The sequence below is a fragment of the Phycodurus eques genome, chromosome 19 (assembly GCF_024500275.1).
Source record: "Phycodurus eques isolate BA_2022a chromosome 19, UOR_Pequ_1.1, whole genome shotgun sequence".
In the NCBI taxonomy this organism is placed as follows: Eukaryota; Metazoa; Chordata; class Actinopteri; order Syngnathiformes; family Syngnathidae; genus Phycodurus; species Phycodurus eques.
Genome location: NC_084543.1, coordinates 7,909,780 through 7,928,474, shown reverse-complemented (window position 1 = coordinate 7,928,474; position 18,695 = coordinate 7,909,780). Strand labels below are relative to the sequence as shown.

Below are 18,695 nucleotides of genomic sequence, written 5' to 3'. Positions count from 1 at the left end.
TTGGCTGGAATAATCACGTAAGCCCCACCCTCTCGTTGTTTTCTGGCGGAAGTTTGTTTGACGTCTGTCCGCGATTTGTCAACTTGACTGTCACTCGATTAAGTTTACGTAGCAATCCACTGATTGGTCAACTACACGCTCGAGGGACTGTTTTGGTGATTTGATTGGCTAGTAGTCTTATCAATCTGTGTACTGGGGGTTTTGTGTCACAAGACTCAAACGAAATGCAAATAACACACAAACAAGCAAATTATCTTTCAAATCTTTATCTCTCCAATTTTAAAGAGGAGTGTTAAAACGAGCTCCCTACATATACCGTATTGGTGTCGCTAGCATTGCTCATTCATACATAGAATAGCTCTAGGCTCTCTGTTACAATGTAATCTACACCAGTGGTTCCCAACCTTTATTGAGCCAAAGCACATATTAAACGTCATTAGAAAAATCTCACGGTATACCACCAAAGACAAATGTCACAAAAAAGTGTCTATTGTACACAACAATGAGGGTTATACAGAATACCGTCTGCCATCTAGTGGAAGCTCAGTATTTAATCGTTGTGCCTGTCACTCGACGTTCCTGGCAGGTGAACTAGATGAATAAAGATTCAGAATATTTTTTTAGTAAATACATAATTTAATAGTGTGATGCACTTTGTGAATACTCTGTGAAAAGTGTTATATAAATAAAATGTACTTACTTACTTACTTACTTACTGTTGTAATTGTTTTTTTTTTTGTTTTTTTTTCCTTCACACGTTGGCACGAAACCAACCAAATCACTTGTTAGTTTTGGCCACCATTTTTTTGCTTAGTTGACATGACCAAAAAAAAATAAAAATGAAATGAACTACTTTCGCTAACGCGGCGTGACTTGTAATTGTGTGCTTTTTTTGTTTGTTTGTTTTTTCAGTTCTACCTGACCTCCTTGACGTCATTGGCTTGGACGCGGCTCCTTTAAGGTTGCCAAGGGTTACGGGCTCACATGTCAGAACGAGCAGAATTGACGTCAGTAAAGGCCGTTGATTGGCTCTCAGCCGTATCCGGTGGGGCAGCGGTCCAGGGCTCGGCAAAAAAAAAAAAAAATAGGAGAGAGCACTACCTGCTAACGGTTTCAGCTGTGACAAATATCACCCGTCCCGAGTCATTGTCGAAGGGCTCGGTAGGATTATACTACATCTTGTGAGTATTCCTATTTCCGTACGTCGACGCATGGCATAGGTGAAATTTGTTTTCTCTTGTCTCGCGTTTGTTTATGATGGAACCCAAGATGGCGTCAACGCAAGAGGGCTTTTGCCTTTGCACGGAGCTAGCAGGCTGTACATCAAAAATCCCATAAATGTTCCTTTAGCACGGCATTTACGCAAGACGGATAAAGTAGAACAATTCTAACGACGGCCTTTTAGTGTCTAATGTAGGATATGCGACGTTCACGAAGTGGTCAAGCTTTGGTTTCCCCAAGCACCCCTGACCTAGACGTCATTGCAGACTGCACACAATGTTACCTTCAAGATTCATATTAAGCTTTTATTGCGAATGCAGATTTACCACTGGCGTTGTTTTTTTATATTGCATCTTAAAGTGTGGCTTGTTTAACAAGGTCATCGAGCCTGGATTATACTGGATATTTATTTTCACTCTTGAAAAGCGGATGTTCTAATTAAATTCCTGAGGGTTAATATGACTTGACGTTTTTAAAGTGTATGATGATAAACTGAGTGTCTCAATTTCATATTAACTGTCAGGTTTATTTAAATTTCACTTTACAGAAAAGTCAGTGTTCTGAATGCGTTGTCTATCACCTGAAATTATTCAAATGTATGATGGTTAACTGGGGCTTTTATCATAATAACTGCCTGGATTACAGTGGTGCTTTGAATTATGGGTTTAATTCGTTCCATGAACACGCTCATAATATCACAAATATCTCAAATCTTTTCTCACTGGTGAATGGAAAATGCCGCTAGTTAATTTCAGCCCCACTAAAAACACTATCAAAAATGTGTTTTTAATAAAATAGCACACTACAGTATCATACTTTTTCATAACATACAATAACAACAGAATTCAAATGGAATGAATTAAAGAGTTTGTGTGTCATGATTTCATGCTTGAATTCAGTGGATTGGGCAGATCCTTTTGGTGTGAGAGCCTTAGCCACCACACGGCAGTGTAATGCAGGCATTTTGCATAGTGTGTTAGCATTAAGCTTGAGGAATTTTTGGAAGGCAAAGTTATGTGGTTTGGGTGAATGCACGTTTATTCTTTGTTTTGTGTTTAGCTTCACAGTAAACTTCATTCAACCTCTTTTTCTGAAGGAATGTTCACTTTCTGTCTCACTGCTGCTCGTTTTCAATTTGCTGCCACCATGTAGCTTTTGTAACTAAATTTTCTCACAACTTGAGACAAAAATCGGCTGAGTGACGACCCGTATCTAGAAACTCTGCAGTCGTTTTACCATCCATCCATCCATCCATCGTCTGAGCCGCTTCACCTCACTAGGGTCGCGGGCAGTCGTTTTACCACTTAGCAGTATTTATTTTCTCTCCAAAGTAGAAGTCAACATTATAAATACATAGCTTATGGTTGTTGTGTCTATCACCTTACATTATTGAAGCATATGGTGGTAAACAGAATATATGTGGCTGTACAGTATTCAGGTAGTATTTAGTGCTTTTTTGCTAAGACTATTCAAATTACACACGTGCTTGATAATATGGCGTGCACAGGATGGATGTGGTTTACAGGGACTTTTTTTTTTTTTTCTTTTTCTTTACAGGAACTTTCTGTTTCTAAGCACAACAGTTTAGAGGCCTTCCTGTTTGATAAAGGCCAACCACCCTTGACGCCCGACAGAGGTTGATCATATGATCATGAGCGGCTTTTCTCAGAAGAGGTGCTCTGTTCGTGTGGAGCCTCAAACGAGAGGCCTGTCGCGCGTTTGTTTTTTGATTTTATAGAAAGTAAAAATTAGGCTTTGTTCATGACACACTTTCATAGCCAGTTTCTGTGATGTCAAACTCGACACGAGGAGATGAAAAATGTTGCGCTCTGAAGTCAGACGTCATATGACCAGCTTCGGGCCTGCTACTAAACAACACCAAACGTCTCTTCGCCTTCTCGCTCGGGTTCTATTTCTCTCACGTTCTTGTTATTTTTGTCCAGTTCTCATACAGAAACTTAAAGTACCACATCCCTCATTAATAATCATGCAACTTCTTGTGGCATTGAGAAAATCTCATCATCTGGTTTTTGTTTTGTTTTCTCTCTTCCTGTTGGCGCTCTCTCCCACTTCCCAAGGTTAGAGGTCTTAGAGCAAGGTTGCGGTTGTCGTCATGGCTTCTGGAAGCACGAGCAGCGAAGAGGAGCGGAGCCTGAGGGAATGCGAGCAGTACGTGCAGAAACACAACATTCAACAGCTGCTGAAGGACTGCATTGTCCAGCTGTGCACCTCCAGGCCCGACCGGCCCATGGCCTTCCTCAGGGAGTACTTTGAGAGGCTTGAGAAGGTGCGTGCGTGCACTTATTGCCCGCTGGACAGAAATGTACTTATTATAAAGTAAATGCTGGCATTATGTGTTGCAGATTTTGTTCTTTTTGAGAGGCTGTTAAAATAACAGCCTCTCAATTGAATGTTAATACTCATTACACATCCTTATCCTATGTGTAGGATAAAAGCCTACAAGAACAGCTAAGATCATTCAGGGTTAATCAGAGGCACTTTAAATGGTGGCAGTGCCTCCCACTTAACAAGCGTTTGAATGTGATCAGTTAATTCAGAACACAGCCACATTCCCAGTTTTGAGGGTGTGCACGGTTGTGCAACCAAACTTCTGGTTTTTTATTTTTACTCCCACTCTCTATGAAATAGAAAAATAGAAAAAATACAATTGATTCGTTTGTCCATTTCTCTCCGAATTTGCAATCAAGATAGTTTCAACACAGTGCGAAGCAGTCACTCTTTCTCCTGTTGTATCCCTCCTCCCCACCAGGAGGAGGCCAAGCAGATCCAGAACCAGCAGAAGGCCAGCAGTTCGCGCTCCGACTCCCGCGACGAGGAGGTGTCCCCGCCCATGAACCCCGTGGTGAAGGGTCGCAGGCGGAGGGGAGCGTTCAGCGCTGAGGTTTACACGGAGGAGGATGCAGCCTCCTACGTCAGAAAGGTACACACACAGACATGTTCAGTGACATGCTGGATTGAAGCGGTTCCTTCATTCTATTGTACCGTGTGTTGTTTCCTCAGGTCATCCCGAAGGACTATAAGACAATGGCAGCCTTAGCTAAAGCTATTGAAAAGAACGTGCTTTTCTCTCACCTGGATGACAATGAGAGGAGGTATCTGACTTGAACTTGAGTTAAAACATTTTGGGTCCTGGCGCCTTACGGTGAAAGTTTTTTTTCCAAGGACCCCCTCTTAACCCTTAGGCTAGTTAATCATAACTGCCACGTGCACCCCTAAATGCCAGGGGAATTGTTTATTTTTTTGACCAATTCATCCTAAATATTCCTGACCTGTTTAATAGAATGGGACTTAACCAAATTCAGTTGACTTCAATTCAATATTTATCGCTCGTCGTTAGCTTACATGCTGTGTTTACACTAACAACATGGCTACGAACATAGAGAAGCTTGTTTACAAAAGCGCAGTCAAAGTGTGGCACATTTATGGTGGTTTGGTCACTATAAATAGCAACTTTTCTGACCCTTCTTGTGACGATTCATCAAATAAGTGACTAAAAACATCTATTCGCTGTTTTTGTGCTCAGGCCAAAGCTTTGTGTAGTATAAAAGTATTGCTTTGGCACCATTTGTGGCATTTCATTGCCAAGGAACTATGTTGAAGTGAGAGGAGGAGCTTCATTGAGATGTGGCATTTGTCTTATTGAAAATAGTGCTTTGCCACCATTTTGTGTTATCTATAGGAAATTCTATAGGAAAAGGAGTTTTTTTGAAGGGCGGGTTAGGGCATCAATTACTCGCTCGGTCCCATGGGGGGACCACTACATTGCAAATTATTTTGCACACCCCCAAGCTCCAGCTCGCAGACCGTAGTTTGAGAACCGTGTTCGAAAGCTTTGATTGACTCTGGCTAACTCTCAAACGTTTCTTTGCAGTGACATATTTGATGCCATGTTTCCTGTCACCTACATTGCCGGGGAGACCGTTATTTTGCAGGGTAGGATTGTTTTGACAAAATGACAAAGTATCCAATCAAAGCATGCTTTGCATGAGTGTGAATTGTTGTCGTCTGTCCACAGGTGACGAGGGTGACAATTTCTACGTTATTGATCAAGGGGAGATGGATGTGAGTATTTCTGAGCAGTGACAAAACTTACACCCTGCAAAAATGATAGTCGAACAAACAAGGAAGTGTTCTGCTATTAAACAAACACAAATGCGATGCTTTTTTAAAATTGCAGGCTTCCGCTACTAATATTTTCCTCCTCTTCAATCGTCCAGGTGTACGTGAACAACGAATGGGTTACTAGCATCGGCGAAGGCGGCAGCTTCGGAGAGTTGGCGCTGATATACGGTACCCCGAGGGCCGCCACCGTCAGAGCCAAGACCAACGTCAAGCTGTGGGGCATCGACAGAGACAGCTACAGGAGAATACTCATGGTGAGGAGACTTCAGCAAGTTGTAATAGGACCTGCCTCTTGGGACAAATTCACTTGATGGCGAAGAATATTAACAAAACCATGCTTTTTTTTTTTTCCTTTTTTTATTACATTTTATCTTTTTTTTTTAAATGTAGGGGAGCACTTTGAGGAAGAGGAAGATGTATGAGGAATTCCTCAGGAAAGTTTCCATTTTAGGTAAGTTTTTTTGCTTCTACAGTCTCCATCATTTCTGAAATTACATCTAAAGAAGAGCTTATTTTCTGTATTGTATTGTTAAGACATTAACACATTTTATCGAAATAAAAGTTTAATAAGAAACCGTTCTTGGAAATTAAATGTAAATGTGTTGTATTTGAACAGTTGAATACAGCTGAAATGCTATTGTTCCCTCAGAATCTTTGGACAAGTGGGAGCGCCTGACCGTCGCCGACGCGCTGGAACCGGTCCAGTTTGAGGACGGCCAGAAGATTGTAGTGCAGGGAGAACCTGGAGATGAGTTCTTCATCATTTTGGAGGTGAACGCCTAATGCTTTGCATGAGTGTGAATTGTTGCCTCAGCGAGATCAGTCGCATCAAGGCGTGCTCAAAATCAAATTGAACTGCGTGTATTGTGTGCGTGCTTCAGGGGTCTGCTGCGGTGTTGCAGCGTCGCTCAGAGAACGAGGAGTTTGTTGAAGTGGGGAGATTAGGACCATCGGACTACTTTGGTAAAGAAACAATTCAATGTGTAATTTTATTTGTGTGCCAGCAGCTTATTTTGCATTTCTAGTTTTATTGGGGGAGATGATCACATTATGGATATTGATGGCAGTACTTGCTGCTTAATTTTGTACAAATGTATTCCATTTTTTGTAAGGGGTTTTAGGATTGGTGAAACTGGGATTAAGTCATTCCACACTAGAGTCTGAATTGGGCTTGTATCTCCTTATAAGAGTGTAAAGAATAAGAATGCAGGGCAAAAATTGAGAATGTCTGGTCGTTGTTTAGAAAAGCATTTATAAATCTTCATCAACATTGTTGGAAAAAGTGACAAAATTCCTTTAGAATGGTTGTCAGAATCCGATCGATATAGTTGAGATTAACTTGTGTGGTTTGTATGCGTCACGCAGGTGAGATCGCTCTGCTGATGAACCGCCCCCGCGCCGCCACCGTGGTCGCCCGCGGCCCCCTCAAGTGCGTCAAGCTGGACCGGCCTCGCTTCGAGCGCGTCCTGGGCCCGTGTTCGGACATCCTCAAACGCAACATCCAACAGTACAACAGCTTCGTGTCGCTGTCTGTCTGAAGGAGCTCATGTTCCCCCCCCCCCCACCCCTTCTTTTGCTCCTTTTAGACCCAGGGTCCACCAACGCGATTTGCTTTCTGCCACTTTCCTTCCCTCTCTTTTTCCCCCTCCTTTTGAGTTGCCCTCTTTTCTTTCGTGGTTGCCACCCACCCGTCACCCAGAGGTGACTTTTAGCCGTTCACCAGCGCTTGTACCAGCTGCTGTAACGTTACCGTGTAGGCACAGTTGCATCACGCTACTTACGTCATATATCTGCTGGTTCCGCTTTGTTTTTATTTTTATGATTTTTTTTTTTTTTTTTTTTTTTGAGAACGCAAAACAAGATTTGTTAGATATGGGCTCTCAAAGACAGGACAATCAAAAACCTCCCATCGAGTCCCATTAGACATGCAGCAGTAAGCTCACGAGCATAGAAGACGATTGCACCAAATGTTGTCAGTTAGAAGTGCCGGATCCTTTTTGAGACTTTTTGCTTTCCGAGCCGTCGGATGAGATGATGGCGAGACGTCAAAATGTTGAGTTTTAGTGTGTCGCTTCCAGGCTGGTGCCAAATGTTTATTACAAGGTGAGATGAATTGTTACCTTCTATTTGGAGCATTAAATAGGATTCCCCCCCTTTTCCTCAAACCCTTCTTGTCCTAACCAGTAGAACACCTCAACAAGAACTGCCTTGAAGAGGGAAATGAAAAAATATATAAAAAGCGGGAACACACCCAAAAGTATTGTGCATTTCAGTATTCCGTTTTTTAGTATATACCAAATAACTTGGTCACTTATGCTATGGTTTGTAATCAAAATGTTCAAGTTAAATGATCATTGACTCGATGACTATTCTTAGATTTATGGTTTGGAGTGTTGGTAATCTTAAAAAGATAAGTTCTCACTGTCTTTTGTAAACACTTATTTTTCCATAAATTCTATTTTAGCTGTCCAGTGCCACGAAGTAAATAAATGCTTCTTGTCGATCGACACAACAGTATGTAATTGTATCGTGTAATAATGAGTTCTGACTTTTTTTTTTTTTTTTCTTCTTCTTCTTCTCTCCCCTCATTTTTTTTCCTCAACTAGATGAAAGGGTGTAAAGAAACCTATTTCAGGACATCAAAGGTATTTTAGGTATCGAGAGTGAGTTATTTATTTAAAACTTTTGCTTTTTTGCCTACTGGAAAAAGCCGCCTGTTCTTTCATCCGCTTGTGATTTGTCCTCTCTGCGCTTATGCGGCATGATGATGTTAAACATCCTCGACATGACAACAGCAGCTTTGTGCAGAAGCGACAACTTTTGTTATTGAATATTAGATTTGTTATTTCATGACTATACTGTCCAAGTGATTTCAGCCTAACTTCATTCCTGCGTCATTGTTCTTGAAAAGATAAAATTTTAATGCTGATTTGCAGAGTAGTCACATTAGTTGGACACCAATCGTCTTCATGACGTGTTACCCTCCCCCGCTCAGGCTATCCTTGTGGATTTAGTCACTTCTTGTTCATCCCACTCCACAGGAAAAAGATTCTTGATAGGGACGAAGGGGTTTGTCGGACTAAGGTCTCCGTGTAAATGGCAGCAACATCAGCAATCGGTTGTAAATGTTTTAGCCACACTGCAGTCGTCCCGGTTTGCCTTCGCTGAACTTTTCCTGGGCTTACAGTAGTCGTCGGTCACTCCCGCTGGTTCCGAACTTCAAGCGGGTCGGTGTGGGCCTGTAGTGCGCTGAGCCGCAGGCGATCAGAGGACCATTCTTTTTCTATTCTTCCCTGTATTCAGTTTGACCTCCTGTATGTGCAAAGATGTTTATCCTTTTTGGTATAGATTGTTCCAGATGGCAGTTTAAGCAATAAAAAAGTAAAAAAAGAATTCAGCTCTCTCCCTCTAGTGTTGTTTGTTTTTCATATTTATTTCACTTCAAGACTGGTGATGTAGTTAATTTGACTTTGCAGTGTGTGTGTTGGAAATTTGCTTTTCAAACATTGGCCACTAGAGGACTACATGGCGCTGTTGAATTTGAATTCATTCAAATGCAGTGAACTGTCCAACTATATTGCAGATTTTTCAGTTAAACATATACAGTGGCTAAAAAAGGTCTACAGACCCCTGCTCAAAAGCCAGGTTTTTCCTGACATTGAAAACAAAAAAATAGCCATGTTAAAACTTTTTCCACCATTGTGACCTTTAACTCAATTGGGGGGAATTAAAGAGCACTGGCTCCGTTCAGTTTGACCCTATCGCATTGAAACGCATGTTAAATGGAAAGCAGCTCACACCTTTGACCATTTAAAGTGCCTCTGATTAACCCCAAATAAAGTTCAGGTAGAACGCAAAACCTGACATGTTTTGCATTCTATCAGAAGCCTGTAGGTTTTGTGCTAGCACTAATGTGCTATTTGGAACAATTAAAAATTCCTTCCGCTTCAAAGGTTCAACCTTGTTTTTATTGGACATATATATATATATATATGTGTGTGTGTGTGTGTGTGTGTAAACACATAATTTCAGTTTATTAAGTGGAAAAGCTTATGAAAGGACTACTTACTTATTTTTGTCTCATTTTTTAATGTTGCAAAAACCTCACATTACACAGGGGTGCTTACTGCTTTTAAAATCCAGTCTTTAAACACACAAAGCAACTTTATTTAATGTTTATTGGACAAACCAACCTTTGATATTTATTCCAACATATTCACAAGCAAAAATGCGCATCCATTCTAGTGCATCACTGTCATCCTTGAATAACAACACAAGATAATTTAATGAGTATATCAGCAGTCCTTTGTTTCCTTTGTCAAAGTATGATCCATTTTTGTGTTCTTTATACATTAAGTGCTTTCTGTTTTTGTTTGAATAACATTAGTCATATTATATGTGCCCTTGTGCAACAATAGGTTTGTCACAAATGCACTGGTCAATGCATTTTCTGTGGAACCTCTCCAGATTCCCTCGCTGGACCCCATTTGTGAGATTCACAGCATCGTGCATTGATCGCTGGCTTGTTCCATTAAAATCGAAACGACTGCACTTCATCATGAAGTCTTAAGAAGCGGAGTAGACTTTCATCCTCTGCTGCTACCTGGCCTTTTTGCTCTCTGCGCTGGCACGAGGGTTCACCGCGGCGCTAATGAAGTCATTGGCGATGACCCGGCCGTCGCCCAGCTTCCGCGTACAGCGCTGGACCGCTCGCAGGAGCTTCAGTAGCCTGCGGTCCAAGGCGGAGAGGTGTGCTTCTGTCAGGATGGGCTGCAGGGGATCATTTTTGAAGGGACTCCCTCATGACGTCACTCAGTCTGAACTGCGGTTGGGCCAACAGCTGGAGCCTTAGTAGAGTGGAACGCTTTATCCTGTGGGAGATGAATAATAAAGAGGCAAAAGAGCAAATATCACGGCAACATCAACAAAAGCTAGATGGAATAAATACAAAAATTCAGTCATGTTAGTCACACTAGTGTGGAACATTTGTCTCTCGATCAGTGACTCTCAAAGTGTGGTACCAATACCACAAGCGGTACAACGGCTCTCTCTAGTGGTACGTGACATCATCACTGAATTCAATACAAATAAAAACCACCAGGGCGTACCACGCCTCACGCTGGGATAGGCTCCATCTTACCTGAAACCTTAATGCAGACAAGTGCTACAGGAAATGGATGGATGGATGGGTTACATTAATTTGTTTTCAACAAGCACTGTAGAATTCTACTTACATGCAGCACTGAGATAGCGGAGCAAGAATGGACATCTCGTCTTGGCTGTGCTTCCCAAATCTGCAATCACATCACAGCTTCGTGTGCACATAGGATAACGCCAGCACAGAGTTTTGTTTGTTTGTTTGTTTTTTTATAAAACAAACAAATAAATAAATGTCTAGCTCTTACCCTCTGGCATTGTCCAAGTGAAGAAGAAATCCTTCATCACCAAATTTGGTGAAAATCTCATAGTGGTGTCGATCCATGTTGCCTGTTAAAAAAAAAAGAGGGGGCAAATATGTATAGAGAAAGTTAATACAGTATTTTACCTGCATTAATTCAAATATTATTCATACTGAATTGAATTATAAGTTTATTATTAATAATTGTCCAATTGTTCAATGAAATAAATACTATTTTTTAATGTATATCAACAATTGCTTACTGTACCAACATTTAATATTTTGTTATTTACAAAAAAAATCAACCAACCAGTTATTTAATTGATAATGAATCATTCATTCATCTTCCATTCCGCTTATCCTCACAAGGTACATATAAACAAAAACCATTCGCACTCACAGTCACACCTATGGGCAATTTAGAGTCTTCAATTAACCTACCCTGCATGTTTTGGGATGTGGGAGGAAACCGGAGTACCCGGAGAAAACATGCAAACTCCACACAGGCGGGGCCAGGATTTGAACCCCGGTCCTCAGAACTGTGAGGCAGATGTGCTAACCAGTCGTCCACCGTTCCGCCGTAACGAATCAAACATTCATAAAAAAAATACATATATTTTCATGAAACAATTATCTGAAAAGAAAAACAGCTAAATTAATGCAATAATTACATTGGAATAATTGGACTTTTTAAAATTATTATTTTATTTTATTTTTTTTACTTACCACATACCGACATGCAACATCTTGATCTTGTTCCCCCCCCCCCCCCCCCCCCCTCTGTTTTGGCTTGGACTTCCATTTGTTTTAATTCCTTCCTTTTAAAGTTGCTCTTTGTTATGGTTTGTAAATACAAGTGTACTGTATATGGGTTGTAATGAAGTGATCATTAAGCAGAGTAGCAACATACCCATAAGAAAGTCAAAGACGGACATGTCAATGATGTTGAGGAGCCGGTTGCCCGAACTGTAAGGATAAAGCTTCTTTATGGTGTCGCAGTAGGCCGGATTCACCTGCCACCTTTTCCAGAAAATTGACAACAAATGAAATGTTCCAATTTAGTTGAGGCGGATGAAATGGAGGATTCTTACTCTTCCTGTCCGGTGAAGGTGTACGAGCGTATCCAGGGGTTGGGGATGGAGATGCGGGGGGCGATGCTGAGACCGGGCAGGTAGGCGGAGAGGGAGCCCTCCAGTAGGTCGGGGCTCCCGCACACTGCGTATTCAGTCTTACACACATACAGGCACTTGGCGAAAAAACAAGTGTTGTTTGCTGGTTGCAGAAAAGGAGAAAAAGAAGAAGAACTGAAGAGCATTCAATCAGATGTTATTCTGCACCAACATTATTTATATTTATTAGCTTCAAACTGTGCAGCTCACCAGTGACATATTAGAAATATGTTTTCACTTTTTGCAAATTGTCACATTTTTCAGAATTCCACATTTTCCATTCGCAAATCAATGCTCACATTTTACATACTGTATGGACCTCCTACTTCCACATTCCTCTGAATCAAACCATTGTAAATATTGCCCTTATATTGTATTTCACAATTTTCCCACTCCCATAGTCTACATTTCAACAATTCCATTCATTCCACACCATTTCAGTTTCCAGCATTCACACACAATTTCCACGGAAATCGCATTGTGTGGTTTACAAATATTATCATGTGAGATATATTAGTGGATTATATCTGTTATACAGCTTTATTTCATCCGGCCAGCTTCGCTTTGCCACATTTTAAACTTCTCTGTCCTGTCATTTGCACCTGGGAGGCGTGTTTAGCCCTTTGGCATATTTGTACAGTATATATATATTTTTTTATATTTGGCTTCCTGAAAGACATTCTATCTATCTACCTATCTATTACTTGCCCACTAGATGGCGTCAATTCCCCAATGAATAACACAGCATCGTCGAAGAAGATAACGAAGCCGAGCTCAAATGTCAAGGTAAACTACAATAAAAGCTAGCTAAATACATAAATGTCGGATCTGTAGCCCCACACCAGCCCACTAAACTATTGATTTTTGTTCTTTTTGTTGTGTTTTTTTACCAGGTGAGGTGAAAAAGACAGCCCGTAGGTCGTCATTTCGGGTCACTTGGAGCACTTCGCCGGTGAGGTTCAGAAACCTGCCAACCACCGGCGGAACTCGGCGGAAGTCCAGGATCCTAACACAAAATGTCACATCCACAAAAACCGTCATTGTAAGTAAAACCTTCTTCTCTTTTTTTCTTTTTTGTTAAAAAAAGTCTCATTTCATATGAACGTGATTTTCTTCTTCAAAAAAAAATATATAGGATGCTTCAAAATACCAAACTACATACAGTATCGTGTGTGAAATCTCTCGATTTTATTCACAAAAATCCGATTTCAGTCGACTTTTCCTCCCTGAGCGTTTACAAAAAAAAGCAAATGACAATAATAGACCTAGATATTATTCTTTCATATTGTTCACAAATCTGTCTAATTTGTGTCAGTGAGCACTTCTTCTTTGCCAGGATAATCCTTGCGACACCTGTGGCATTGTGCCGTGTTATTTGTCTTGAGTTTGTTGTCACATTTCTGTCGGGCCAATTATATATTACTCGTGCAGTCACTGTAGTAGTCTCGCCACGCTGTACTATTTGCATATCTGTTGTTGACCAATACTGGCCACTCATGCCAGAGTAGCATCTGCCCCTTTTGCACACTGACTGAGGAGTATCTGCAACATTTGCACAATCAACATTGTCCCAGATTATCGCACTACTAGTCACTTTAAACTGCATACAGTTTTTCTCCACAGAAAAATTCTTAGATCTTGGATGGCCGTTCATGACAAATTGGTAGCCAAAACAAACGTTTTGAATGTATATGTTATTCGCTGTAACTACTGCGACTGTAGTTCCAATGCTTCTGTGTGCCATCTAAAGAGCCGTTCATTCCCCCAGAGCCGCATTTTAGTCATTGATCAAACAATTCGAGTGTGACGCTGGAAGAGTGCGAATCGAGATTGTGAGCGTTAATGAGAAAGACCTCAGGCCAAACCGAGAAATACATGAAAATAAGAGTGTAAAGAGGGAATGTGTCTATCTCACTTGTGGTAAGGGAGAAGTTTGGAGCATAATAACAGTCTGGGTGAAATTACAGCCACAGAGTGTGACATTCTTTTTTGATGACATCTTTGTTGCTGTCTGGTGCTGAATTTTGCATCTTTGTGGTAAGTGCCTTAATGATACTGTCTCCTCCACATGACTGTACTTAAGTAATCACCCTGCCTCAACTACTGTGCAGTCGAGAGATTAGATGAGCATTAGAAACCCTAAACCACTTGTATTTCCCAATGTGCTTACTATAACAAAGAAATAAAGCATATTACGTACCTGTCCAGGTGAAAAGCCGCAATCTCCGCATTGTGTCTCTGGACATCGACAAAGTAGAAGACGTCTTCGGAAGTCTCCTCGTCCCTCTGCTGCCTGATGCACACGCACAAAAACATCTTTTACTGGTGTGAAAATCGTAAATGAGGCTCAGCAAATGTGAGCTCACCTCATTGGCTTGAACATGGCCTTGCCAAAGTTCTGCATTTTCAGTGCCAGTTTCAGGTGGTGTCCACTCGGCTTCACCACTGGATGGAGAGACAGAGAACCTTACCCTTAAACTTCTTGGAATGGGTCACTTGTAGAACTCACCCACCCACCAAAAAAACAAAACAAAAGAAAAAACAGTCTGGAGGATATTTGTGAAACTAGCTGGACTGTTCTCATGCAACAACTGAGGGCTGCAGGGAGTTAGTTGGTTACATTCTGTCCCATTTGGCATTAATAATTAACAGGCACCACATGAAATCCTGTCTTTTGTGTTTACAAAGAGGGTCAGACTGAGACAAATGTGTCATTGGAGACCATCAACACAAGATGGTGAGATTTAAGTCAGAAATTATACTCAGTTATAATGCAGCATAAACTTTAAGTGTACTGTACGAGAGGTTACTGTAAATTTAAAGGTGAACTGACCTTACCTTGGCTGCAGTCACACGCTCCTTTCAGAGCCTTCTCATCTTGAGTGTAATCTGGAAGAATTGAGATAATTGCCACGATAGCTAATCTAACACATGCAAGTAGTGAGAATTTTTGTGTGACTGTAGTCCATCGGTCACCTGCGTTGACCACCGTCATGTCACGCATGTCCAGGACCAGCTGTGCAATAGCGGGGTCGTGGCGGGAGTACAGAGCGTGGCGACTTATTCCCGAGTGGAACTTGAGCCAGCTGGCGTCAGCGTCGAAGGCCCCTTGGTGTTCGGTCACAGAGATGTTGGAGGCCGCCGCGGCTTCATTGTATAACTTCTTGTGTCTGAAGAAGAACAACAATGACAGGTTGACCGTACATTTTGTTACGTTACAGCAGAAGTGGGCAAACGTCTGTGCACAAGGGCCACATTTTGATTTTGATTTTGAAAAAAGACAGTTGCGTCAGGTCATTTGTAGATGAGGTAGTCAGTTAAAATTTTATGTTAGTAAGTTAGTTTAAAAAAAAAATTAAAAAATTTGGAAACGCCTTTCAAGTAACCCAAGGTCACCTTCAAGAAAATAAAAGCATAAAGATCAAAAGCATCAATCAAGCCCAAAAATTAACAGCACAATATTAATTCATGCTCATTTTTCACGTGATTGTTTATGATTTCTGTAAAATTGTTTAGTTTGTTAATGAAATAATAATTCATGGTGATTTTAAAATTGCAGTGTTCATAATTAATTTTATTTTAATTAATTAACCATTTAGTTCATAAAATGTGAAACTGTGTATGCATTCATATTTTTGTATTTTATATAAAATTTTTGTTTTAATAAAACAATGATGCCCATTTTAAATGTTATTGTTTATAATTATTTAATTTAATTGACCAATTACATAAAATGTTTATTTATATTTCTGTATATTTTATGCAGAATTATTTTAATAATAAAATAATAATAAAATAAAAATTCATGCTCATGCACATGCTGTTAATAATTAATTTATAATTAATTAAACGAATATTATTTAATACAATACTTGTTTGACTAGTTTATTTTACTAATACTTGAGTTTTTTTTTATTTTGCTAAAAATATTTTAATAATATTGTAGAAAATGAAATATTTCCTTCAAATGTGTCTTTGTTTTTGTTTGCCAGCGAAATACAGTGCCTGGCAGGGAATTAAATGCTCTTCCACTAGATGACACAAGGTAGAGTCAAACTTTGTATGCCATTCATGCAACAGAATAACAACGTTTGTGTCCAAATAAACATGCCCAAATTTCACACAGAGTAAGTACATTTGCAAGTAAATTGAGACAAGATCATCATTATTTCATACTTTTTGTGACATTTTTGTTTGGTCGTGTGCCGTCAGATTTTTCCAATATAAAATATGTGCCTTGGCTCAAAAAACATTGTGAAAAACTGCTATAGAATACTAAAGAAGGTGACGTAGGGTCACCATGTCACCATGATAAAGATGATATATACCATCAAACGTATGTTAGAGCACTCATTTCAAGGCAACATAACTACATATTATTGCTTTAAACGTCAGCAGAGAAGAAAAAATAGCCATAAAGTACAACTCAACTGCTCATAATTCTTCTCCCTTTCCACCTCAAGGGTCCAAAAATCTCCCAATCTTGCTGAATGAGCAGACAGACGGCGGCACAAGCCAAGACAGCTTTGTACTCCCACAGATGAGGACGGGCGTCAATTCTTTAAAAATCCTGTTTACCTACAAGTGAGCCAGACGTGGGATCTCAGAATAACATGTTTGTGGTGTGGACTCGGATGACGCACGTTTTGCCAAGCGTTGCCTTAATCACTTTGCCCCAAAGCAAACACTCAACGTGGTTGTCTACGTGATTTTATGGCAGTGGGTGTGCATCCGTTATCACACACTGATGCATAGAGTATTTATATTGCCGGGTGTTTGTGTGCGCTGGGTTGAACGGCCGTAAAATCAGCGACTCTGCCGCTTGACTACTGCCGAGCCCCTCTGTACATGCTTTCATACTCAGATGTGGCCAAATATGTCAAATATGTCCTTCTCAGTAACATTTGCAACAAGTGGAGCAGGGATTCTCAAAAAAGAACTCCTATAGACTACTAAAGAAGGTGACGTTGAGTCACCATGTCAATGATAAAGATGATATATACCATCAAACGTATGTTAAAGCACTCATTTCAAGGCAACATAACTACCTATTATTGCTTTAAACATCAGCAGAGAAGAAAAAATAAAACAGGGATTTCTCAGTAAACACCTTAAAATAACGGACACATGAAGCATGGACCGCTTGGTTGGGTAAATATGTGTGCCAAGATAGTTAGGGTTCAATTTGGGGAAGGGTCGACACCTGGGATGTGCTAAATAGTGAGCTGCACAAATATTATGTTATGTTTTATTATTTATTTTAATAAACAAGCAGAGCTGACAAAGCCAAACATCAGTGTCCTGAAGATGCTTAGTGTCTGTCATCTTGGAGCATTTTGATCACAATCATAAATGCATCCAAAATGCAGACGAGCACCTAAATTTAAGTTTATTCTCTGGTCTGTGCCACACCCCTCCACAATCTTTGGTTGAAATGTGAATTTCTGTAACAAATATACATAGTGGAAAAGTGAAAAGAAAACAAACTCCTCTGCTTGGACTTCAGCACCTCCAAGGGCAAGCTGGTCAGCTGACCTGAGGCACCAGGGCAGGAGTTTTTTGGAATAGAGCAGTTCGGAGAGGTACGGCAGGGTAAGACCATTTAGAGATTTGAAAGCAAAAAGATTAATCTTAAAATGAACTTTAACATATAGGCACCCAGTGGAGGGAGGCCACGATAGGACCAATGTGCTCCCTCTCATGTGTTCCAGTTAAGTAGGAACTGAAGGAGCAAGGAAAATTACACTGCTAAAAATGGGTTAAAAAAAAACTTGTTATTTCTCCTTTTGTGACTTTTCATTAGAAAAATCTCTGCGGCGACATGTGGATAATTGTACCTTCTGCAATCTAGTATCAGACAATTGAGTTGTTCTGCTGTCACTATAGGTCGCTGTCGTAGATAGATGAACATTATTTGTTGTAAATAAGCAATCATTTTCTGACCAATTAAGTGAACTTGGATAATATCCTACGATCTTTCAGGGCACAGTGGTTGGGAATCAAAGCTCTAATAAGACAGAAGCTGACCTTTCCCATCGTGACACCTTTTTCTTGTAGTAGTCCATCAGCTGCTCCACCTGCAGCAGCCTCTCCTCTGGCCCCAGCGTGGGGTTCTGGATGTTATACAGAGGATGGGCGAACAAGCCGTCAAGCTTGGAGCCTCCATTGCTGAGTCCAGAAGGGCCCGTGTCCTGGAGCGTGAATGAAATCCAGCTGGAGAACTGACCGGGGAAGCTGAAGTTGTTGCGGCGGCGGCACGGACAGAAACGTCCCGATCCTACTCCCGCGCTCCGCAGCTTTGGCAGGAGAATGAAGTAGAGGTCAGCGGAGAAGAGGGCGGTGAGGGTTACGGCCAAGAGGAGACGGTATTTTCTCATTATTGAGAGGGAAAGAGAAACCGGGAACAAGAAGTTGATTAGAAGGGCTCTCTCCGGCGCGGCATCACTGCACGGATGGACGCTACTGGCGCACTCAGTCTCTGAGTGCTCTCTCCGAAGGACTGAGAGCGAGCGTGTGTCGGCAAAAGTCGCTGACAGTTGGGCTGCTTCCCGTGAACTGCAGCACTGAGCGTGAGGGAGGGAGAGACAGTGTGCATCAGAGTGGGAGAGCGAGGGAGAGAGAGGAAGGGGCGGAGGTGTGCAGGTATGGAAACACCCATTAGGAGCGCTCGAGGGGTGGGTCCATGATTCCCACACTGGGGGTGGAGATCTGAAGGAGAGCATGTTAGGCTGTCTCAATTTGCAGTTGTGCAGGTACGAGTTTTG

At 41.0% G+C, this 18,695-nt stretch overlaps 2 protein-coding genes across 3 annotated transcripts; one reads left to right on the top strand and one right to left on the bottom strand.

The window, feature by feature from the left end:
* Positions 1 to 1,085: 1,085 nt before the first annotated feature.
* On the top strand, positions 1,086 to 8,761 carry LOC133418190 (cAMP-dependent protein kinase type I-alpha regulatory subunit). Of its 2 annotated transcripts, none has more exons than XM_061706632.1 (11): positions 1,086 to 1,181; positions 3,305 to 3,508; positions 3,992 to 4,162; positions 4,243 to 4,334; positions 5,114 to 5,175; positions 5,258 to 5,304; positions 5,460 to 5,618; positions 5,755 to 5,815; positions 6,014 to 6,135; positions 6,246 to 6,327; positions 6,730 to 8,761. In XM_061706632.1, exons 2-11 carry the CDS (start codon positions 3,335 to 3,337, stop codon positions 6,900 to 6,902), a joined length of 1,143 nt encoding a protein of 380 aa, XP_061562616.1. In that variant the 5' UTR covers positions 1,086 to 1,181; positions 3,305 to 3,334; the 3' UTR covers positions 6,903 to 8,761. The 2 variants fall into 2 exon arrangements, with proteins under 2 accessions (XP_061562616.1, XP_061562615.1); XM_061706631.1 differs by having other exon boundaries at positions 3,300 to 3,508.
* Positions 8,762 to 9,364: 603 nt separating this feature from the next.
* On the bottom strand, positions 9,365 to 18,494 carry fam20a (FAM20A golgi associated secretory pathway pseudokinase). The gene is given in 12 exon segments (XM_061705885.1): positions 9,365 to 10,146; positions 10,148 to 10,235; positions 10,599 to 10,658; positions 10,770 to 10,851; positions 11,673 to 11,782; positions 11,854 to 12,034; positions 12,822 to 12,937; positions 14,132 to 14,224; positions 14,298 to 14,376; positions 14,770 to 14,820; positions 14,908 to 15,101; positions 17,959 to 18,494. Coding segments are annotated over 12 exon segments (1,587 nt in total). The 5' UTR covers positions 18,309 to 18,494; the 3' UTR covers positions 9,365 to 9,963.
* Positions 18,495 to 18,695: the final 201 nt, after the last annotated feature.